This window comes from Onychostoma macrolepis, chromosome 05, assembly GCF_012432095.1.
Source record: "Onychostoma macrolepis isolate SWU-2019 chromosome 05, ASM1243209v1, whole genome shotgun sequence".
Taxonomy (NCBI): Eukaryota; Metazoa; Chordata; class Actinopteri; order Cypriniformes; family Cyprinidae; genus Onychostoma; species Onychostoma macrolepis.
In genome coordinates this window covers 3,355,361-3,378,947 of record NC_081159.1, presented here as the reverse complement: position 1 = coordinate 3,378,947, position 23,587 = coordinate 3,355,361, and the positions used below count along the sequence as shown (strand labels likewise).

Sequence of the window (23,587 nt, the reverse complement as noted above, 5' to 3'; positions counted from 1 at the left end):
ATTAATTGCTATAATACAACTTATACTGTTGAACAACAATTTATTAGAAATGTAACAAAAAAAAATGTAGAGCCATTTCTCAATTTCCATTTAATTCTTCCCAAATTCAGACTTTTGCGTTTTAATTCTTCTATTTTAATGGTTTAATTAATTTTAATCATTAAAAAGCATGCCTAATCGATTTAATTCATAAAACTTTGTCAACTTCATTTATTAAAAGTTTTAGAAATTCTGTTTTGTCTGTTTTAAGTTTTCTGGATTTATAATTTAATACAGATATATTATCAAAAGCAATGGTAATCAAGTGAAGGCATAAAGCATTACCAGTCTAATCTTTTAAAATGAACTAAAATTGAACAATTCCTTTTACTTTTTAGCAAAGCGTACTGCACAACAGAGGTTTACTGTTCAAATTAAAACACTGAATAAAAATTGTGATTATTCCTTAAAAAATAATGTTTTAAAAATGTTATTATTATTACTACTACTACTGTGAATAAGTAAGTTCATCCTACTGTACAGTTGTAAAATATGCCACAATTTCTTCAAGTTAATCTAAACTTTTATTTTGACAGGTTGTCATAAAAACCTTGGAATTTCTGTTTTTCTCAAATTAAATGGTGAAATGTAGATGAAGTGACTCTCAGAGCATTGAGAGCAGCTCTGGACATGAAGTTCTAATATAGTGAGATGGCAGATGCTGAAAACACCACGAGTCACATATGCTTGAATATGTGTGTAGTAGACAAAACCTGTGCCATTCCTTCTTACAGAGACGTGCAGAACATGCAGAATTCATATTTGAAATAGTCTTTTTGCCCAAATCACAATTTGATTACCATATTCCATGTTATACAGTAAACTTTATTTGTGTGACTATATTCTCCGTTTCCGCCGCATTTTCTGCCAAAATCATAGGGCCCTAAAATTATTTTGCAGATCTTCGGCTATGTGTCGTGGACACAATATAAAAGTAGAAATAAAACAAGAAAAGTGAATTATGGCAGGAAATACAGCTCATGTGTTCCTTTTTAATGGCAAATGAATTAATGAATTCAGGGTTGAAGTAAAGGACCTTTATAAAAGATGTCACCTTGTCACATGGCCACCCTGCAAGTTGAGGTGTGAATGCGATCTTATCTTTATCGTCGCACACTGTGGTTAATCAGTTCTGCGTTTGTGTGGGTTGAAGGGCTCTCGTAATGATGGCTGATCAAATAAATAAAGGAGTCGGCTAAAGAGATCCCATAGGCTTTAGTGCTCAAATCCCACTGTTTAACCAGCGTCTGTGAGAGCGAGGCCACGGCCTTAATTGGTTCCTGTGAAGACTCCCTCAGTAATGTCTGCGGTAATTGAATTTGACAAAGAACAAGAAGGACAGAGGCATGGAGGAAGGGGTGAGTGTGTGTGTGTGTGTATACACATTCAGACACATGAGGACACACAAAACAAAGAGGATTATAAATCAATCTTTCACATCCTCACCCCCTTTTTTTTTCTGTGCCGTTCACGTTTTTTTCCCTTCTGTCTGTTGTAACGTGTTCATTTATTGTGGAAAATGATTGGATTTTACTGTATCTGTGCTAGCGGAGACATTGCAGGTGTCCTCTATGTAAGAGAGAGTGTGGTGCGGAGAGCTGTATGGTGCTAATCCGTTTAATAACTCATTCACTTTGCAGTGACAGGCAGGCAGATATCCGGCGAGCCCGTAATCGTGTAAAACTCTGATCAGGTTAGGAGCATCAGGCCACTCCTATTGTCAGTTTCAGCTGAGCTGCACAGAAACTAAATATGTTTGTCGAGAGAGAGGGAAAGAGGACTGCAGTGTGTGTGTGTTCGTTTTTTAATTATTTCTCATCAGAAATTGTTACTTTGCTATGATCAATCTTTCATTAAGATTACGGAGTAATTTTTCTAAATCGTGGTCGCGGATCCAGTGATGATAATAAATTTTTATTACTGGAAACCCTCCAGATCTTAATATGAGGGATCTTTATGAGGGCTTATTTTTTTCTGCATTTTTAAATTTTTTAAGTCCCTCCCCCCAATCTGACTTATTTACAGTTTTGAGCAAATAAATAAATGCTTACTATGTATAATGTAACTATGGAGACAAACAAGGCACACAGCAGACAGGGTCAGAACACATACAGGGAATATATAACGCTATGCAACAAAATAAAATGTTTGAAACTCAACTTCCACCGTTTTTGTCCAAGGTAAAAGATACAGTTTATTGAACAATTGTTGACCTGCATGGGGTAAGTTGTCACAATAGAATCTGCCATTAAACAGCCTTTTATCCACCTTACTTTTCAAAACAGAAGTAAGCTATTTTCTGTGAATGGAACTGGACACTGGAAGTCCTGCACATTCAACTTAAAAATGGCCTGTTATTTTAGTATCACTGAGGTACTATTATAGTTTTTATTACTATTTTACAGTAGATTTGTATTTATCATTTTATATTTTAATTGTATTTAAAATTTTTGTAATTGTGTTATGTTTTTGTCATTTTTATTTTTTAATGTCTATGTAATTTTTGCTTAATTTCCATTTCATTTTTAGCAAATCAAGTTAAACTAAATTAAAATGAGAATTGTTGCCTTTTAAAAAAATTCTATATTATTTCAGTTAAAATGTTTTTTAGCTTTAGTTTGTGTTAACCATAACTTTGATTCAATTTTACATTAAAAAGGCAGATAGGCTTTTTAAAGATAAATTTAAACCGCAAAACAAAATGTCTAATTATTAATTAAATAATTAAAATCTAATTCTAAATCTAATGTAATAAAATATTATTTGTAAAAATTTAACTCACACAACTATCCTATCTCTTCTATATGGTTACTGTACTGTTTTGACAGTTCTTTTGCAATTGTCCTCATGCTTTTTTTTTCTTTTTTTTTTTAAATTTAAGTATCTATTTTGTTATTGATGTTGAATACTAAGCCTGAGTGATTTTGACATGTTAGAAAAGAGTGGGATGTTATAGTGCATAATCAGAAAAATTTCAATAATGTGGACATAAACTTCTTATGACCCCCATAAACATCACAGCCACTAATCAATCACCTAGACGCCCTTTTAAAACTATATAGATATAGCTTCTTTCTGAGCTCTTGATGTACAGTGGATATGGCTAAGCTCCCATAATACTGCCGTCTCTGCCCAGTGGACCCGTAACTCACAACTAATGGACCCTGTGAGACCCTCCCAGGGGCTTTTTCCAGCTCTGGTAATAGCCTTTGACCTAACCTTCCTCCTTCTTTGAGCCCGTGTGAGAGAGTAGGGAGGAATCGGTGAACCTTCCTCCCCAAACCCTCCTCTTCCCATCGGGAGCTATTAAAAGCCTTTTTTTTAAAGCTTTTGGGGCTTGTGTGATGGCCAATGGAACACGACCAAATATCAGTTGGAAACTTTGCCCCCACAATTCGTGATAAAATGGCTAAGCATGCGTATGCACCGCTTGTGTTCTTGTGTGTTTATGTATATTATCTCTAAAGCAGAATGTTGACAGATACTGTGAGTTATCTGACATGCAGCACTCTGACAGACATATGGAAACTTTCTGTTATGTTAAAAGGTCTTTTCTTCTGAATTATTCAACAATATGCTGTTTTCTTCACCATAAACACCTTAGAACAAAGCTTCCATCTGTGTGTGTGTGTGTGCGTGCGCACAGATAAACTACTCAAACAGACGCTGTGGAAAATGAGACTGACATAGCTGCTGGTGCTGTGCTGTGATGGCAGTATTTTCTAATCAGATACGTTACAAGAGATTCACTTCACATGATATGATAGCATACTGTGTTAAGTAACCAAATACACAATCTCACACAGATGGAAGCAACGCTTTAAGGTGTTTTTGAGAAACAATGGCAGATTGTAGCTGAGATGCTGGGGTATCAGAGAAGACAAGTCGTTCGGAAATTGACGTTCAGTGTTTGCTGATAACTATTAAAGGGGGCATAACACACACAGTTTCACCCAATCTCATGTTAGTCTTGAGTACCTATAGAGTAGTACTGCATCCTTCATATCTCTAAAAAGTATTTAGTTTTATCATATTTATAAAAGAAAGATACAGCTTTACGATTCTCTCCGAAAAAAGCCGAGCTCCTGGAGGCGCGCCGTGGGCGGAGCTAAAGAGTGATGAGCACTTGCGCCGATCGCCAACAAAACAGAGACATTTGATGCCGTTTCACTTACCATCTGCAGTTTTGAATCATGACCAGGATCTTTTATAGCTGAGACTGCTCCATCTTTCAGTATTAAACGATGTGCAAATCCAGTTGTTTATTTTTCGCTCGTTCGTTGCAACGAACCTGTCCGAGTTAGTTTTCAGGTCTTTTTGGCTTCACCGATACTGCTCTATTTTGTAAGGACACTATTTGTGGGAATATGTGTATCTTTTGACTTGTCTCAAAGAAGGGCTTTGTTTTTAGTTCATCTCCCAAAGAGGATATGTTGATGAAGGTTTAGACCACTAATAATAATATCAGACATATTGGGGACACCCATGACTTATATACCTATGCAAATATTATGTAAATATACCGCATATCAATTTCAGAAGTTTGAAAAAGGCCTGGCTTCCCATTCTAGGACAAACTGACTCGCAGAAATCAACCCGTCTGCCCCAAGTGTTTCAGAGAGTCACAGAAGACTTAAGACTTTGAACATTTTCTCATTAGTTACTTCTCACCCTCATGTTGTTTCATGCATTTATGCTTTTTTTGTTATTTTTTTTAGTTGGCATATTTGAATGTTCACAAGCATGAATGAAATTTGAGAGCTATATGGTAGAGAGGAAGATTTTTATTAAAATAACTTACAGTATATTTTCAGTATTATTATTATTATTTTTACTAAATGTTCCTTTGAGAAGAAACAGTGATTACCATGCAACAAAATAGGGAAGACTGGGGTTAGTTGTCACGCTATTTTAGATAAGTGAATATTTAATATTGTATATTTTCTCCATGAAATACACCTTAAAGTCTTTGCTACCAAAAAAAAAAAAATAAATAAAATTTCAATTCTGATATTTTCGTTGAACACACATTGACACATATGGGGTAAGTTGTCACAATGGAATGTGCCATTCAGCAGATACATTTTAATAGCAAAACAATTATGTAACAATTGATTTATAAAACATTAATTTTTATGGATACATCAAAATAAAATTGAAAAAATTTAAAATGTAAAAGATAATGCACATTGTATATTATGATTTGATATTGTAAAGAAGTATTGTAATACATTTGCTTACAAAGTTGTCATATGGTTTCAGAATATGGTACACAAGGCAAACTGTGTAGTTTATTTTTATTGTGCCTTTTTCTCATTTTTAGAGCTTGACGGCCCCTTTGTTGCATGGGAACATGCTAGTTTGAGTTCAACAGAATTAAAAAAAAAACATGCAGGTTTGAAATGAGCGTGAGTGAATAATGACATTTTTTTTTTTTTTATATCTAGCTTGAGTGAACGTCCGTTTGTAAGTATCCGAGTTCAGATCTGATGACTCTAGTCACTAATGACTTCTGATTGCATGCTCTGCTGAAAACAATTTTCATGGTGAATAAGCATTTAAGTGTATTTGGAATAAGCTGAAACTACATCAACAAGAATCTTGCACGCAGATGGAAAAATCTCTCTGATTGATTAAAGATGTAAGACGTAAGGTTAGCGTCACACTTTTGAACTCTGCGTTGCCTCTCTCTCACTCTACCTATTAATCTTCGTTCGTCTCTGTGTTCTACTGTGATGCTCTGATCATTTGCAGGGCTTTTAAGTCCCACGTCATGAATGCAAGGCGACAGGCAACGATGAGCGCTATGATCAATCACAAAAAATCAAATTATGCTAAGGTAAGTACTTTGAGAGTGAACATAAGGAGAGAGAGAAAGGTTTATACTATGTGGGTCTAATATCAGAAATCTTACTCTGCAGATGTGCGTTTTGAGAAATCACCTAAAGGGGAAGATTGACAGATGAAGTTTTAAACTCATCATGTACGTTTAACAGTGCCAGATTCCCACACGAGGCACTATGGGAGTCTCTAACCGCAGGCAGTGTCACATTTAGAACCTGGAATCTGAATTTATCACCTTCTGCAGTGGAAATGCTCTAAATTCAAATTCAATTACAGTGTAAACTCTTTGGAAGAAAGGCAAGCTTGGATGAGCGGGTAACTGTAACTTTATATCAGTGTTCATGTGAGTGCAAACTACAAACTAGTTCAGAGACCAAGCGGTTCTCAGCATTAATCTAGTTCGTGGCCGTGGGTTTGGTTTATTGGTAAGGACGTTTCAAAATTAGACTATACCGATGTACAGGCAAGCAGATGTTAAAAACTCTGCAGTGTTTATGGAATAAAAGTTTTTCTTGTCAAATGGTGCATATTTGTGTTGTTTTTCAAGATTTTTTTTAGATTTGTTATTTTTGAAAGAAGCCTCTTATTTCAGCAAGGCATTTATTTGATCAAAATAGAATAAAACAAGAATATTGTGAAATACTGCTACAATTTAAAATAACTGCTTATGCATCCTTTGTAAAAAAAAAAAAGCATTAATTAAAAAAAAAAAATCTTACTGACCTTATTTTATTAATTTTTTTATTTACAGTATATACATAAGCTAGGCTATATGATAAATGATAAAAATGATTTGTTATATTTTGTGCATTAATAAAATATTTCACATAATAATCTCGATATTTGCATTATTAAATACATTAATATGTGCTTAAATGCAACTTGCAAGTTAACATCTTTAGAATTCCATAGTTGAATTAATTGAATTCATAAAAGGAAATAAAAATACTGGAAATGACATATGCTTATAATCATATTGTTTGAAATTGTTCAGTATCTTAACTTTGTTCCCAATCTAAATCTACGCTCATGTGTAGTAGCAGGTTCATCAGAGCATAAGGAATTTAGATGCACGTGTGCATTCTTCAGCATCATACTGTAAAAGCAGTAAAAGTGAAGATGATCCCTGTGTGCGTGGGATCATCTATCTGTTTTAAAAACCTCTCTTTGTACCTGACCATTCCTCTGCAAGCAGTGAACCAGAGCTGCTCTTGCCTGTCTAGGAAATTGATTCCACCCCTTCCAGCTGATGCCCACCATCTTTGTCTTCCCCTCTCTTTCTGTTCTTTCTCCTTCTTTCTCTTCCTTTCTCCCTCTCTTGCCTCCTCTTTGCCCCCTACCAATCTCTGTCTCTCTCTTCTCCTCCTCACCGCGACAGAGAAGCAAGTGCCAATTCTTCCGAGTAATTTGCGAGCTGGGCGGATGATGGGATTGGTGGATTGCGGCACCTGGCGCTGTTTTGCATTGTCAGCCAAATAATCTGTGATTTATCACTCCAGAGATGAGCAGAGAGTGGAGGAAGACACAGAACAGAAAGGGTGGAATGAATTAAAGTGGAGAAAAGAACAAAACACTGACAGGAAAAGCAACATTCTGCTGATAGAAAAGTGAAACTGAGAGGAGCAGCTGAGATCAACACAATGAGTGAAGTCATTAATACACATATATGAAGAACAGTTATAAAAAAAGATGCTTTAATTATTTTTTAAAGTTTAATTCTTAACAAAAAAAAGAAAAAAAGGTTCAATGCTTTTGTTTCCTTTAATAGTGGCATTTTTCAAAATAAGTGTTTCCATAGTTCTTCCATTTTTGCTGTAATCTGATGAGGTTCATATAAAATAATACTTTTGATTTAAAGCAAACCGTGAACATGAACATAACAATTTGCTTTAAAATGTAATTTTGTGCCCAAAACATGGAAATAATTAGTAATTTTTATCCTATTGTTTACTATATTTATTTGCTTGGTCAGGGTTGCATAAAAATATATGTATATCCTTCCTAAAATATCTTTGTGTGTGTGTGTGTGTGTAGGAGTTTTGTTGGTGCTCAAAGTCGTCCATGTGTATGTTATTCTCATTCAAAAGGGGTTTCTCTCTAAATTCTCTCCAAATATCAGGACCTAAAGGTCCAAATGGGGGCAAACACGATTCATTTTATATAGGTATTAGAAAACCTCCAATTGTTTTTGGGTTGTTCGCCCTTTCTTGTTGAGACATAATTTTCTCTTTATAGTGCTCCTCTCCACAAAGAAACACTGGCCTTCATCTCTCTCTCATTGCCCAGTCTCCTTTCCCCCTCTCTTTAAAATAGAGACAGAGATTAAATCGATTTTTCAGTGTCATCAAATCCATGGCTCAGCTCTTTGGCTTTGACGAAGGGAAGTGTTTATACAGGTCCGTTCCGAAGTCATGAAATAGTACGGCATCAGCTGCAGGATGGGAGGAAAACTGAGAAACCAGGTATAGAAGAATGAACAAGAGACCAGTGTCAAGGAATACCTGTTAATATTTTGCTAATATACGTTACTAAAAAGACTAGCTGACTAAAATTAAAGCTTAAAGTCTTAAAATCTTTGTTAATTGTTAAAATGTCGAGCATACAAAATTCAACCACGCGATAAACAGTACATTGATTCAACCTGACACAACCTCTGAGGCCATTTCAATGTTTTTGATTATTTTTTCTGCCTCACGACTACTATTTTTAGTGCATTTCTGTTTTGTTTTGTTTTTCAATACAATGCAAAAATAGTCAAATATGCTGCTTATTTGGATAATCTTTGGTGGTACAATTATCATCCTCAGAGGAGAAGTGTGATGCTGTGTCCCAGCTTCCAGAATGTTTTTATCATGTCATGTTTTTGATGTTCTGATATGGCCACATGCCACTTTAGCTGCCATTTTCCTGTGCCATTAGCCTTGCGGTCCTCAGACCTGACACAGTCATTTCTGCTACAGAGAATGACGGGGTGGCGGCTCTTAGAACAACACTGGAGATGATCAAAAAGATGGGTGGATTGAAAAAGGTGCCAATTGCAAGAACAGAGATGGAAGCAAAGGTAGAGAAATTGAGCGTAGCGTCCTTGCACGGAATTCTGGGTAATTGCTCTTTCGAGAGTCACACACGTACACACAAAAACTTGAGCACTTCTGGAGGGTGCTTTTTATCAACCATCATTGTGTGGTGGAACATTACATCCTATATAAAAGACATGCACAGCACAGGGTCTTTTATACATCCTCTCAGGGCTTGTGTGTGTGTAAGAGAGACAGTGCATTTACTTTGATGGAATGACATTTTATCTCATATTTTTACTCTAATTGCCTGTGTTGAATGAATCACGGTTCATTTTAGTTGGACTTGCTTTTAAAAGGTTCTTTGTTTAACTGTCTGTTTAGAATGGCAATTCAATCCATCTTTTTCTCTCTCTCTCTCTCTCTCTTGCTCTCCCAGATCAAGTATTCGCAGACCTCTTGACATTTTTTTTTTGTCTCCAAAATAATTTGCCTCATAATTTGGTTTAGTGTAAAAGTGTACATTTGAGTACTACACATAAGGTGTAGGATTAGGAATAAGCTTTCAGTTGTCGATACCAATAGCAATGAAATTTCAAGTGACGTGGTGAAGTATGGTAACCCATTCTTGAAATTGTGCTCTGAATTTAACCCATCCAAGTGCACACACAGAAGTTGGGCAGTTGTGGGTATTAAAGGTGGAAGAGAGCGCTGTACATTCACTCCCCCTACCTACAATTCCTCCCAGTACAGAGACTCGAACCCACTACCTTTGGGTTACACGTCTGACTCTCTAACCATTAGGCTACACTTTTCACAATTCTCAACACCAGTACAACTAAAACAAATATGCTATAGAGGACAACAGTCTTCCATTTCATTCGTTTTTTTTTTCCATAGAGAATTGATTTTTAACATGAAAACTTTCAAGACAGACTTATGATCTATGATAAATGGTTTTAAGCCACACTTCATTTTTAAATAATCTTGTGTAATTGTCAATTTGTGATATTTGATTATGTCATTCACAATGCTTCATGGAACAAGAGATTCATTCCCTTACAAAACAAAGAACAGACTTTTGCATCCTTGACTTTATATCAGATTTTCAAGTGTGTTTTTGATTCAAATCAAACTCTATAATATTATGATTCAAAGTAAAGCCGATTACTTGCAACACTTCATTGAAAAGTTCTTTGAAAGGCCTATAAAGGAACAAGTTCCAGAATCTTAATGTAAATATAAACTTAAGTTACACTGTAGCAATGCCATGCTGCCTTTAGGTATTTCTCAAGGAAGAAATCATTGCTTCATGTTGCTAACAGTAAATGGTTAGCAATTATGTACATACAGATCAAAGCAATAAAGCAATAGTTTTTCATGTATAAAACTACAGTGTATGGTAAACAAACATTATAAAACAAGCAATGCAAAATAAAGCTGCTTGAATGAATTTAAATAAATCAAAAAGTAGAAAAGCATGGCTTGACTGTAAATATTCAAACTACTCACTGAATAGGGTTGTTACGTGGTATTACAGAACTGCAAAAGACTGGTATTGTTACCTGTATTTTTTTCTATGTTGTAAAAGTGCTTCTGTATTGTACTTGGAACTGGTATTGTTACGTGTCTGGTCTGCTCTGAATATCTGTCTTCACCGCTCTTATTTCTTCTCCAGCTCTTGTTCTCTCTTGCTTTCATTGTTAGGTGATTACACCATGGAACATGTTTATGAAATAAAAGCACCCAACAAAGCACAAAAGCTTGAGCCATTTGAGCACTGCATGATCTGTGGACACACACATGCATTCATTTCAAATTTCGGTCTGCCCCCACCGTGACCCTGAGCTGTAATAGTGAGATGTGACTGCTTCACGCTGCTTGAGCTCTTGTGCGTCTGTGTGTGTGATTTACCGGTAGGAAAATGATGGTGCTGTGTTCACCATGACAACGTCACACACAGACACAGCCCATCAAAGTGTCATAAATGTCCAGCGGATACAGACCACCATTAATCACAACAGAGAGTAAAGAGGGCAAAATATAGAGAAAAGATGGGGGGGGGGGGGGGGAAATAAAGTCCAGATAATAAAAAAGAAGAAGAGGCAAAAGACAGGGAGACTAACAGGGGAAACACTCACTTCTTTGTTTTTCTTGTTTTCACATAATTATGTGAAAAAAGTGCTCTCTCTTCAGATGAGTGTAATTGTGGCTAGTGCAAGGGGAAGAATCATAGCAAATGCCACAGCCATTACAAAAACCCACAAAACAATCACAACTGTTCGATCCTCCTCCACTTCACCTTTCTGTTTCTTGCACTGCAGGTGTCTCTTGGTTGTGATGAGGTGTTGGTGAACGGGAAAGAGAAGAATGGGCATATCTCTCTTCAAGTGAACTTTACCTACCTCTATTTGACCAGCCAATTAGAGCTCACTGTCTGGGTGCCACGGTTACCGCTCCAGATTGACGTCTCTGATGCTGAACTCAGCCAAGTCAAAGGATGGAGGGTACCCATCATCACCAACAAGAGGTGTGTGTGTGTGTGTGTGTGTGTGTGTGTGTGTGTGTGTGTGAGACGGCAAAAGGCGTACATGTGTGTGTGAGCTGGCATGTGAGGAGAGGGGCACAATGTTTGTTCAGCAGAGATCTGTAACCATCCCTTTCATTTTCATGGTATACACTGTATGTGTGTGTGTGTGTGTGCATGTTTGGATATATGTCTGTTTTTTCACAGCCCAATTCTGCTTGTTGGCCTTCAGTCTGTCAGCTGGGCCCATTTTTCAATTTGGCCAATTTCTGTCTCTCTGCTTGTAACAACAAAACCACTGTTACCACCAGGAACCACAAACACAAACACACACACACACACACACCCTCTCTCTCTCTCCCTCCCTCTTACACCCCACACAATGCTTCCCCTAGGTGAACAGGGAATTTGAAGTAATCACAGTTTCAGATAGAGAAATAAAATGGGGGGAGAAAAGACAAGGCAAGGCAAGGAAAACAAAACCAAACAGAAAAATGAATAAGATAAAATTAAAAAAGCAAAGGGAAAATAAAACAAGAAAAAAGAACAAATTGGATAATTGCTGGAGATCAGACTCTTTTCCTCGATTCTAATCAGTCAGATAGCCAGCTGCACTGAAATATACAAGCTTAGCTTTGCCAAAGATGTTTATAATTGCTTTCTTCTTGGCCCTCTGTGTAACATTTGGTCAGCATTTGCTCAAGTCTCATTTGGTTCCAAACCTGTATGACTTTCTCCTGTGGAGATGTTCACAGTGCTCTTTTCCACACAGTGAAAGCCACTGAAGTGAATGCTCCAAAGAAGATTTCATAAAAATAGCATGATTTATTATGCAAGAGTGAAAATGAGAACGACAGCAGATTTTCATTAAATAATGATTTAAATTCCCTCACATAAAGCTGGCGTCTAGCGTACAGGCCATTTGGACTACTATTCTTGTACTTTTATGTTGTTTTTCTACACATTTTTGGAGCTTGACAAGTACTGTCCCAGTTCACTTTTATAGAAAAGTCTTTTTCTGAGTTTCATGTTAGAACGAAAGCCATACGAGTTTGGAACAACATGAGGGTGAGTAAATGATGACAGAATTGGCATTTTTGACTGAACTATCCTTTTAAGGAAACCATAAAGCACAAGATGGTATTGTTATTTTGACTTTGTATTTCATTATTCTTAGAATCATTATTATCATTTATATCGTTATTTTTTCTTAGAATCTCATTACTACACTCTAAAGAATGCTGGGTAAAATATGGACAAACCCAGCAATTGGGTTGTTTTGACCCAGCGGTTGGGTTATAATCTTTCTGCCCTTGCACTTAATGTCACCAGCCAAAATAATGTCACCAATTCATTGTCATACAACAGCTACTAAACATGTAGATTTCTTATCTTATCCGTGTTCTGTGTTGCCCAGGCCAACAAGGGACAGCGAGGATGATGAGGAGGATGAGAGAAAGGGCAGAGGCTGTGCCTTACAGTATCAGTACGCTCTGGTGCGTGTTCTCACACACTTCGTAGCCGAGCCAGTTGGCCCTGGTGGGGAGTTTGTGCACATGCTGGGTTCCGATTGGTCAGCCGACATCACAGAGATGGTCCTGGACTTCCTGAAAGTGGAGGATACAAGCATTGCCCGACTAATTGATGGAAGGGTGCTGGTGGGGAGAGACCCGGGCATCACCAATATACAGGTAAATATTTATCTATCTATCTGTCTATCTTGAGCTGCGTAGCAACTGTAATCTGGATTATGTAATCGGATTCCAAAAATTAAGTACTCGTAATTAGAGTATATTACATTTTAAAAAGCTCATAATCAGATTACAGTTACATTTTTTTGGATTACATGCTTACATACTTACAAAATGTCAGGAAATCATTAACAATTTATTGATTCTCCCTAGTTCTTTTTTCTATTTTAAATGTTCCTTTCTAAAAATCCTACTGTGTGTCACATACCATTTAGCTTTGACTATATTCACAAATGTAATGTAAATAAATTTGCAATCAGACCATGTATGAAACAAATAATTGCTAAAACATTGGTGATGTATGGCTGTGAATCACCCTTAGTAATTATTTATTCTGGAAGTCTGGACAAAAATATTTATAACCTGAAAGGCTTTAGGCATTGCTATTTTCATCTTTATTAATGTTTCTTCATATAAAGTATATCAATGTAGTACATTTATGGTAAGTTTAAAGTAATTTAAAAAGTAGTCAGAATGGATTACTAAAAATGAGTAACCTAGATTACGTTATTAACTACAGTTTATCTATCTATCTATCTATCTATCTATCTATCTATCTATCTATCTATCTATCTATCTATCTATCTATCTATCTATCTATCTATCTATCTATCTATCTACAGTATCTAGTATCTAGTTTTGCTTTTATACATCTTGTAGACACATTTTTTCCAAAGCGTCTTACATTGCTTTCAAGATGTACATTTTATTAGTACAGTACAATATATGCGTTCCCTAGGAATCAAATTCATTCCTAATTTATTCATAGCCAGTTTCTTTGAGTGCATTTGTTTGGTGAGCAGCTCAGTTTTAAATGAAGTCGGCACACAGATAAAGACCGGTGACAAATAATGAAAGAAACTGAGCGATAGTAACACCTCCCTTGTCAAACACACCGGAAATATTCACCCCTCATTGTGAAGATGTTATTGGATCTGAGTGATAACAAGCTTGTTTGTCTACAGGTGTTAAAATCTCAGCGGTGTTGAATGCTCATCCCAGAGTCAAGTGTTCTGTTGGAAACCCGTCAACTAAGAGGCCCTTGTGTGTTTATGTTCATTTCCTCCGCATGTGTGGTTTTTCATGTCTGTCTGTCTCCATTTGCACTTTATCATGTCTCACATGTTGGTCCAAATTTGTGCTGGTTACATAAGACCTCGCATGTGGTTTTGAGTTTGTTTTTATTCTGTGTGGAATTCTCTCCAGTCCTTTTTTCATGTTGTTTCTCTCCCTGTCGTTTAGGCTTCAGCCACCCCTTTGATTTCCTGCCATTTTTGTTTTTTCCTTCCTTTCCTTCCCTCAGCTCGGGAATCCTCATAGTGTCACTCAACAGTTTGTGTCCACGGTAACAGAATATTGTGCTCGACGATGAAATGTTGATTCTGAGAGCTCTTTGTACACCTGTCATACTGCCTGTCTGTCATAATAAAGCAATTGCAAAGCGTCAGTTTGTATCTCAACGCCTTTTACAAGGATGGGAGATATTATATAATGGAAACAGGGACAGGAAACGGTTTTCAAATGTTTATAGAAATTGTGTAAAAAGAGTAAATTTCATAGATAGATAGATAGATAGCATGACACATGCATGCATTTATCTAAACAATGTGATGATTGGCTTTCGTATTTCCCAGGTGATATCCCCCTTTTCGGACTCTATTCTGGCTGAGAAGACCATCACAGTGGTGGATGATAAAGTGACCATCAGTGATCTGGGAGTTCAGCTGGTGGGCTCTTTGAGTGTCTCACTGCAGGCCAGTTCCACCAACAACAGAGCCTTCTACATCACAACCACTGCTCAAGACCTGTTGCACACACCCAAACAGGTGAGAGCCATGAGAAATGGCCAACAGAATATTTAATCATATAGGCTATAACATTCTAAAACCTAGATGTTGAGGCTGCTGTAGACATTGGGGCTACTGTAAATTGGCTGGAACTGTTCTCTGGAACTGGTTTGATCATTTCAGAAATTAAAGCTGACGCCACTGTGAATTGACAGCATAGCTCTAAAACATTCCGGCTGACACCAGAACCCTGCGCACTTTCAAGTTAAAAATGGCCAAAAAAAAGAAAATGAATAGAACCAAAAATTGAGACTACCCTGAGTTTGTCAAAACATTATAGAACTTTGATGTTACTGCCCTAGTGAAAAACAAATATACTAAAATGTATTTGAAATACATTTATTTCATGCTAAGTATATTACAAATACATTTACACATTTACATACTAAAAAAATACCCTATACTATACTGTTATACTTAAAGTCTGCTAAATTGGAACAAGTAATTTTGTGCTTAATGCACTTTAATCATGCGGAAGAAGTGCTGAAGTCCAACTAAAGATATACTCAAGTTTATTTGACTGTGCTAAAGTGGAGCTATTGCAAGTTTACTTTAGGTACACTTTAAAGGCCGATATTATTCAGAGGTCATTACATTTACATATATTTACATTTAGTCATTTAGCAAACGCTTTTATCCAAAGCGACTTACAAATGAAGACCATAGAAGCAATCAAAACCAACAAAAGAGCAACAACATGCAAGTGCTATGACAAGTCTCGGTTAGCCTAACGCAGTACACGTAGTAAGGTTTTTTTTTTTTTTAAACGAGCAGATAGAATATAGAAAAAAGAAACCTAGTGTTTTTTTGTTTTGTTTGTTTTTTGCTTTTTTAAGGAAACAAGTAAATATAATAGAAAAAAGAAAGCTAGTGTTAGTTTTTCAAGAAAAGAATAAATATGCAATTGACAGAGGGTCAAGTGTGTTTTTTTTTTTTTAAATAAAAAGAAGACATATAGATCAGATAGAATTAGAATAGAGAGTGCTAGAGTTAGAGGGCCAAATAAAGATGTGTTTTTAGCCGTTTCTTGAAGATGGCTAAGGACTCAGCTGCTCGGATTGAGTTGGGCAGGTCATTGCACCAGGTGGGAACAGTTAATGAAAAAGTCTGTGAAAGTGATTTTGCACAATAATGCGTCGTTCACTTGCAGAATGCAAGCTTCTAGAGGGCACATAGGTCTGAAGTAATCAATTTAGGTAAAGGGGTGCAGAGCCAGAGGTGGTTCTGTAGGCAAACATTAACGCCTTGAATTTTATGTGAGCAGCTATTGGTAGCCAGTGCAAATTGATGAACAGAGATGTGACGTGCGTTCTTTTCATATCTTTTCGTATCTTACAATCCTCATCAATAGTGACATTAAACACATTTTAGGCTTAATATTAAGAAATGTGCATTGTGCAATAGTACTTCCAATAAAGTTTAATTAAACATTTTATATCAGTAAGTCTTGAGCGATATGTCAGTAAATATGTTAATAGATTTGAACTTTACTTAATATGAAATAAATATATTTTAAATATATTACCTTTTTACTAGGGTGTGAATTAGCTTCAGTGTTCGAGCACAAGAACTTGACTTTATGATCTTACTGGAACACTGCAGGACTAGAACATGCAGCTGGGAGTACAAACGAGAATTGCAGCCATGTCAAGGGCAATTGCCTAAAGTTTTTAGGCATCTAGTTGAGGCCGGTGTGTTAATTTAAAGGAGCAGTGCAGTTTGAAAGCATTGACTGGAAAACTTTTAAAGCTTAAACAGCTGCAAGGAAACCTGCTGATGAACAAAAGCGTCCACATGCAAGAGCTTCATATCAGAAATAGGCACTAATATTGGGGCACTTTAGAATAAATTTTCATTCGCGCTACCTGGTTGAGAGTCCGTGGCTAAAGAGAGAGTGAGAGATATTAGAGACAAAATGTAGAGACTAAAATATTCAAAAAAGGAACAATCTTTCACATACTTTCCTGACCATGCAACATTTTAAACCAGGCATTGTAAAGCACACCTATCAACCGTCCACAGTCTGCCCTGCCAACTGTACAGATACCGCTGCGGAAATAATCCAGTATGCAAACACATTCTGCAAAATGTTCTGGCCTCTGTTTGCTCTATTAACCCATGGCCCCTCACTAGAGGCACCGGTGTTCATTTTGGCAGGCGTGATTATAACTGAGAAGTGAGTAGCTCTAATATTCTCCTTCCCCCTACAGTGCTGTTTGGAATCATCTGATTAAAGTATATAAAATAGCAGCTCTGCTAAAAATCGGAATGCTTTCCCTGGCTTCTGCCAGCGTTTTCCCACGCACAGGGCCCAAGGTTAACTATGAGTGAATGAGAGTGGGTGGGAAAACACTGCAAGAGTCTCATTTGGAGTTGTTGGCAATTACGGATATTAAGAAAAACGCTTTTTGTCTCATTTGAAGAAGCTTCCAAAATCAAGGTGGCCACATGTCTGGAGGCTGTTCTTGTACACTATTTTTGACACTAGCGTAGTTGATCTGCAGTTTGCATTTTCACTCTCTTGAGCATTTGTGATTAACTCCACACATTCTACATCCTATATAATTATAATCCAGATCCTATAATTACCTCTCTCTTTCCTAGCATAGTGTTTAGTATTTCTTAAATTATATACGACTACATGTTTAGATAAGCTAAAATTAATTTGCACAGTCTGCAATTGCTGCTACAGACATTTTTGTGAGCTTCTTGAAAACTTGACACTTTAGTCTTAAAGGGACAGTTCACTCAAACATGAAAATGATGTCATCGTTTACAAACTTTTTTAAATGTCATTCCAAACTGTATAACTTTCTTCTGTCTGTTGAAATTTTGAAAAATATGCATGCTTTTCTTTCCCACATATTGAAAGCATAAAAGGTTTGAGTGTTCTGCAAGCGCAAATAAAGTCATACATGTTTAGAACAACATGGGTGAGTAAACCATGACAGAATTTTATTTTTGAGTGAACTATCCCTTAAAGCAACTCTTTTCAGCCCCTTAATACTGTTGAGTTGTGCTTCCCTGTAGTTAATGATGACTGAAATGAAAGAATTCCTTGTTTTACCAAGAGTTATGTTTATGAATTTGAGGCACCAGGACTTCTTACTGCAGGACTTATTTTTAGGCATTCACTCTCTCCTTGCAGTCATGTGAAAAGAAACTTTGTTTCAACTTATTTGACTCTTCCTTTATTTTTGAAGTATAAATTTCTGAGTCTTTTACTGAACTTACTGAATCTTAACCTGTAATGCTCCTGAATTTATAATGGGAAATTCTGAATTTATTTAGAGAAATAACCTTGACAGCCTTGTTATTGGATGTCATTTCAGTTCCAATCACAGGCAGTTTGTGCTTTCATTCACATGTTCAGGGACTTAAAATGTTCTCTCGTTCTCACAATGCAGTGTCTTATACAGTGTATAAACCTTCATTCTCCAAGGACGATGATGCAGTAGTTATAAAAATTTGAATGTTTCAAACTAATTTGGGTTTGTTGTTAAAAGGGAGACCAAAAATAAAAATGTGGTTACCATTTGCTCAGCCTTATGTCGTTAAGGAGAAATATGTAAAAAAAAAATAACTGAGCTAATAATTTTTGGAGTCATATCTTTTAAATGTTTTGGTTTTAGTTCAAAAAACAATCAGACTGATTTGGTTCTCAAATTTAGCTCACTGACTAAGGAGGTTAACAGGAGGGAACTGGTCAAGCTTTTCTATATTACAATGAATGGAAACTGAGGCTTCAAAAAGGATGCAAAACTTATCATTAAAGCAGCTCAGATGACTCATGCACTATATGTACATTTGCTGAAGTCACTGAGTATCTTCTCACCCTGTTAACCTGTGACTGGATTGTTGAGCCAAAAACCAGATTTTTTAATAAGTCATTCAAAGTGGATCAACCGAATCAATAAAAACATGACTCAAAAGAATGATTCATTCAATGAAAAGCGAGAGGTCACGCATCTATTCTTAACCATCTCTCTGTTATATTACAGGATGCCATTATCAGTGCATGGATTCAGTACAGCGATGGCTCTGTGACTCCTCTTGACATCTATGACCCTAAAGATTTCACTGTAACCATCACCTCACTGGATGAGAACGTGGTTTCAACCTATCAGGATCAGTCCCAGCGCTGGCCTGTGGTAGTGGCAGAAGGTGAAGGGCAGGGAGCGCTACTGCGCGTGGAAATGATGATCTCAGAAACCTGCCAGAAATCCAAGAGAAAGAGCATTTTGGCCATGGGGATAGGAAGCGTGCAGGTGAAGTTTGGACAGAACGACCTGGAGCAGAGGAGTGGAACTCAGGAGGAGAACAGTCTGGACAACAGCACAAACGAACAGAAACATAAGCTTCTAGAAGCGGATAAAACAAGTGGAGGAGATAGCTGGAAATACACAAACACCGCGGTGGAACGAGAAGAGTCTGTCCTAAAGAAGGTCAGTACGACTGCAAAGACTCCGCTAACCAGTCGATCCGGGGGCAGCAAGCAGGGTGGGGGGCAAAACAACAACCCTGTGGACTATACCAGTTTCCCAGCACAGGTGGACCTACCTGGCGGGGCGGACAGCGACTTGACTCAGGCTCCGAGAGGTCTGTCAGACCTGGAAATAGGCATGTATGCCCTGCTTGGAGTCTTCTGCCTTGCTATCCTCGTCTTCCTCATCAACTGTGTCAGCTTTGCCTTCCGCTACCGCCACAAACAGCTCCCTGTTCTGGAGCAGGGCAACATGAACCATGCCCACGACTGGGTGTGGCTCGGTAACGAAGCGGACCTGATGGACCATCATGGCGACCACGGGCCGCTGGCACACAACGATGAGTGCACGACCGCGATAGATCGCAACGAAGGGTGCGAGGAGAGCAAGTACCTCCTCAACGGGAGCGGGGTTCAGAAAAGCGGGTTATCACACGGACGTGGCATTCCCCATGTGCACTCCGATCCACGGTCCTGTTCAGGAAACGACCCCAGTGGAAAAGTCGAACCCCTTAACAACTCTCCCAGCGCTGCCAAGCGCAAAAGGGTCAAGTTTACTTCCTTTGCCACCGTACTACCAGACGAAGGCGGGCCGTACACCAACTCCATCCTTATCGGGCATGAAGATGACATCAAGTGGGTCTGTCAGGACATGGACCTGGGACAGTCAGCCGAGCTCAGGAGCTACATGGAGAGACTGCAAGACAATCTGTAGGAGCCGGGAAGAGAACAAAAGAAAAGGAAAGCGAGAGGGCGGACACACAAAAACTCACCAGAAATGCCTTTGCACTGTGGGGGGAATGCAGGGAGACAGGGAGGGAGGAATTATTAAAGAATCGAAAGTGGATACAAGCAGGGAGCAGGAAGGAATAAAATCCTTTGGGAGTCTCGAGTTAAGTAGGAAATTCACAAAAAGGGGAAACGGTTGAAGAGAGACTGGCACGTTCGTACTGGCTCCACCGAGCGGTCCAGGTGGCACAGAGTGAGCAGCTGCCAATTGGCTAGCACAGGGACAGAACGCCAGTTACCGACACCCCAAATAAACAAGCCCAAACAAGACCAGCGAGCGAGAGAGAGAAAGAAAGAAAGGAAACAAACTTGACAGCTGTACAGAAAATCACAGTCCGTGGAAGTCGATAAATGGGAGTTGTTATCGCTAATGTAACTTGGTGTTTTGATTTATTTCGATTCAGATCATTGGGACGTATACAACAGATCTTATTTTTTGAGTTTTTTTTGTTTTTTAGATTAGTATGTAACTAGACCAAAACAGGCCCTCAAAGCACCCGGCCTGCCCCAGATCGAGGTGTGTGTTTGTTTTTTACCGCTCATTTTGTACTGTCTGTCCCTCCTGTGTGAATTCCAAGAGAGCTGGGGTGCAAGGACGTGTGGGATTCCCCCTGGCTGGAGTCTGTACCAGCTGTATCTGCACACACACACACTGTTTAAGGAGTCGAAAGACACCAAAACACAACAGTCCTCCCTCTCCATCTCTCCTCTGGGAGAAAAACACAAGACATCAATGATGCAACATGAGAATAAAAAGACTCCTCATGCACTGTTCATTTGATCAAGTGAATGTGGAAAAAAAGGACTGAGGACTTCTATCGATTCCCATCGGGGGGTTGTTCATTTGCACAATAAGAATAATACAGAAAGTGCATAGAGTGGCCCTCAGCTGATCTGAGACCGGCCGGTCTGACTGTCCTTACAGCAACTGGTCCAGACGTACAACCTGACAGATACGATGATGAACATTGGACGGACCATGTAGAAATACAAGCCCACAAAATTGAGTTGTGTTTGTTATAAAACCATATGATTGCTGTGATAGAAAAATATACAAGAGTAGATATGGTCTATTACTCTCCAGTACGGTAAATGTATGAATGTTTCTCTTTTTATTGAGGTGAAATGTACATCGTTTACCCCCTTTTTACATGGCCGGAGCACCTGCCCATGGTTTTTACATGTCCTATAGGTTTTAAAGCAACTTTCTATTTCTGCCTCACTAACCCCAGCATTTCCCCGGCTCCTTGAATCCTTGTTGTTTATATTACTGAAGAGTTGTAGGGAAGGACAGATGTGGAAACCTTCTCTTTGAAAGCTCAGGTGAAAATACGCTCACAGATGAACAGTGGTAGAATTCAAATGTAGATTGTAAGAATGCAATATTTATTTGTAAGTGTAATATGAGATAGGATGTAAATAAAATGATTCAAAATTTCTTGTGGACACTGCAAGAAGGCTGTTGCCTACATTTTCACAATCAACACACAGAGTCATGAGGCCGTTTGAGTGTTTAATATTCTATGTTCAAATCTGATTTCCCCCAGAGGAATAAAAAGATAGGCTTTAATATGTTAAGACATGTCATGGGTTCTGTCATCAGATTCCCTATTTACACAGGGTTCAGTCTTTTCCTTTGATATATTAAATATTAAGTTTGTTTCAAAGGTGTTTAATTTAGTTAAAGCTACTTTTTTTTATATATTTATTTTTGCCGTTTTAGTTAAAGCTACATTAGAAGTAGGGTAGAGCAGATTTAATTGTAATTGGAAAGTATTTATATAAATGTATAAGTGAAAATGTCTTTAAGCATTTTCCAATTACATTTTTGCCTTTTTAAAATATTTTTTAGAGTACAATTATTCCATGTAGCATCTTAGTTGCTAAAAAAATATGTATTAATTTTTAATTTATAAAAAAAATAATAATAATAATATTTATAATATTAATATTTAATTTATTAAAAACGAATCAATTATTTTTTTTAATTCAGTTTTTATATTAAGTTTTGTCAGCTATTTTGATAGCAGGTATATGCGAGAACAGACTTTAAACTTTAATATTTTACCTTTTAACTTTATGTGTGTCTGATAATAAAACTATCCATTGTTATTATTGTGAATTTATTATTACATTTAAACCTGCTCTCTCCTATTGAAATTGTTATGATTTGTCGTAAGCAATGTATGAATGCATTAATATGACTGAAATGCTTAAAGATTTTGACAGTCGTTTTAAAGGACAACAGCAGTTTGCAACAAGTAAAGGGGGCGATTTTGAACTCTTTTCTTTTATAAACATACATACCTCGTTTAGTCTGAGGTGGAGTGACAGGATGTCTTGTTTTCCAGGTGCCCTTATGGGATTGGTTTGACTTTTACTGCTCGTTCTGGCCTTGACTCTTGGTACAGCAGAACGACTGTTTTCTTATTAAGTTTCTTGGTTTAAGCACTATCCAGTTTATTGTCCGTTGTGACTGTAAATTATGGAGAAACCATATAATAGAATGTGAGAGAGAGAGAGAGATGTTGAGCTCATGTGTTTGCCAAGGCCATCACTGACACCTCTTCAACCAGAATAATATACTGGATTGTAACAATAACGCTCTTCGTTCACCATCCACATGAGGCCTTAGATGCAGTGTCACAATGTCTGATGACTCAAGATGGAGAATATGAACTCATCTTTATTCCAGTCATTCGCTTACTGATATTCTGATGTGTTTTTCAGATAATCTATTCCTAAATGCTCATACTGTGCAGTTTCTCATAAACCATGTCGTATCCTGCTATATGATTCCATGTTTTCATATAAACATATTCGTCTGATAAAATTGCTTCGTGTCCATGTACACAAATCTATATTTTCATATAAATACGTTTTAGCACCTGAAGACGCCATGATTTTGTACAAATATACAGATCGAAAAGCAGAAAGAATAACGTAACACCTGCAATGCTCTACGTTCTCATTTTACAGAAGTACCGACATCCGTTAACGTCCCTTTGCTGGTATTTGTTCAGTATGACCCTCATTGTGTACATGCTTTCTCATTAAAGATGTTGCCTACTGACATGGATTTTGTTTCTTTTGTTTCAATGTATCTTCGGACACCCATTAACTTTTCTATTGTTAGCTAGCTACTTGAGAACCAGCTAGCTATTTTTGTCATATCATTCGTCAACCTGCACCAAATTTTTGAATTGTCCGCCTCCAAAATACCTAAAATTACCAACGAACAAAATTGAACTCTGGTTAGTTTGGGGTTACTCCACCCCAAAATGAAAATT

At 37.4% G+C, this 23,587-nt stretch overlaps 1 protein-coding gene across 8 annotated transcripts in view; it reads left to right on the top strand.

Moving 5' to 3' along the window:
- si:dkey-215k6.1 (transmembrane protein 132C) overlaps positions 1-23,361 on the top strand; it is a 223,020-nt gene extending 199,659 nt beyond the window's left edge. For 7 of the 8 annotated variants that reach the window (XM_058775908.1, XM_058775909.1, XM_058775913.1 and 4 more), the window contains 4 exons: positions 11,225-11,430; positions 12,845-13,118; positions 14,813-15,004; positions 19,027-23,361. In XM_058775908.1, coding sequence (XP_058631891.1) covers positions 11,225-11,430; positions 12,845-13,118; positions 14,813-15,004; positions 19,027-20,223 — 1,869 coding nt within the window. In that variant the 3' untranslated portion in view covers positions 20,224-23,361. Of the gene's footprint in view, positions 1-8,827; positions 8,945-11,224; positions 11,431-12,844; positions 13,119-14,812; positions 15,005-19,026 lie in introns of those variants that run through there. The other variant, XM_058775916.1, reaches the window with a different exon arrangement.
- The last annotated feature ends 226 nt before the right edge of the window (positions 23,362-23,587 follow it).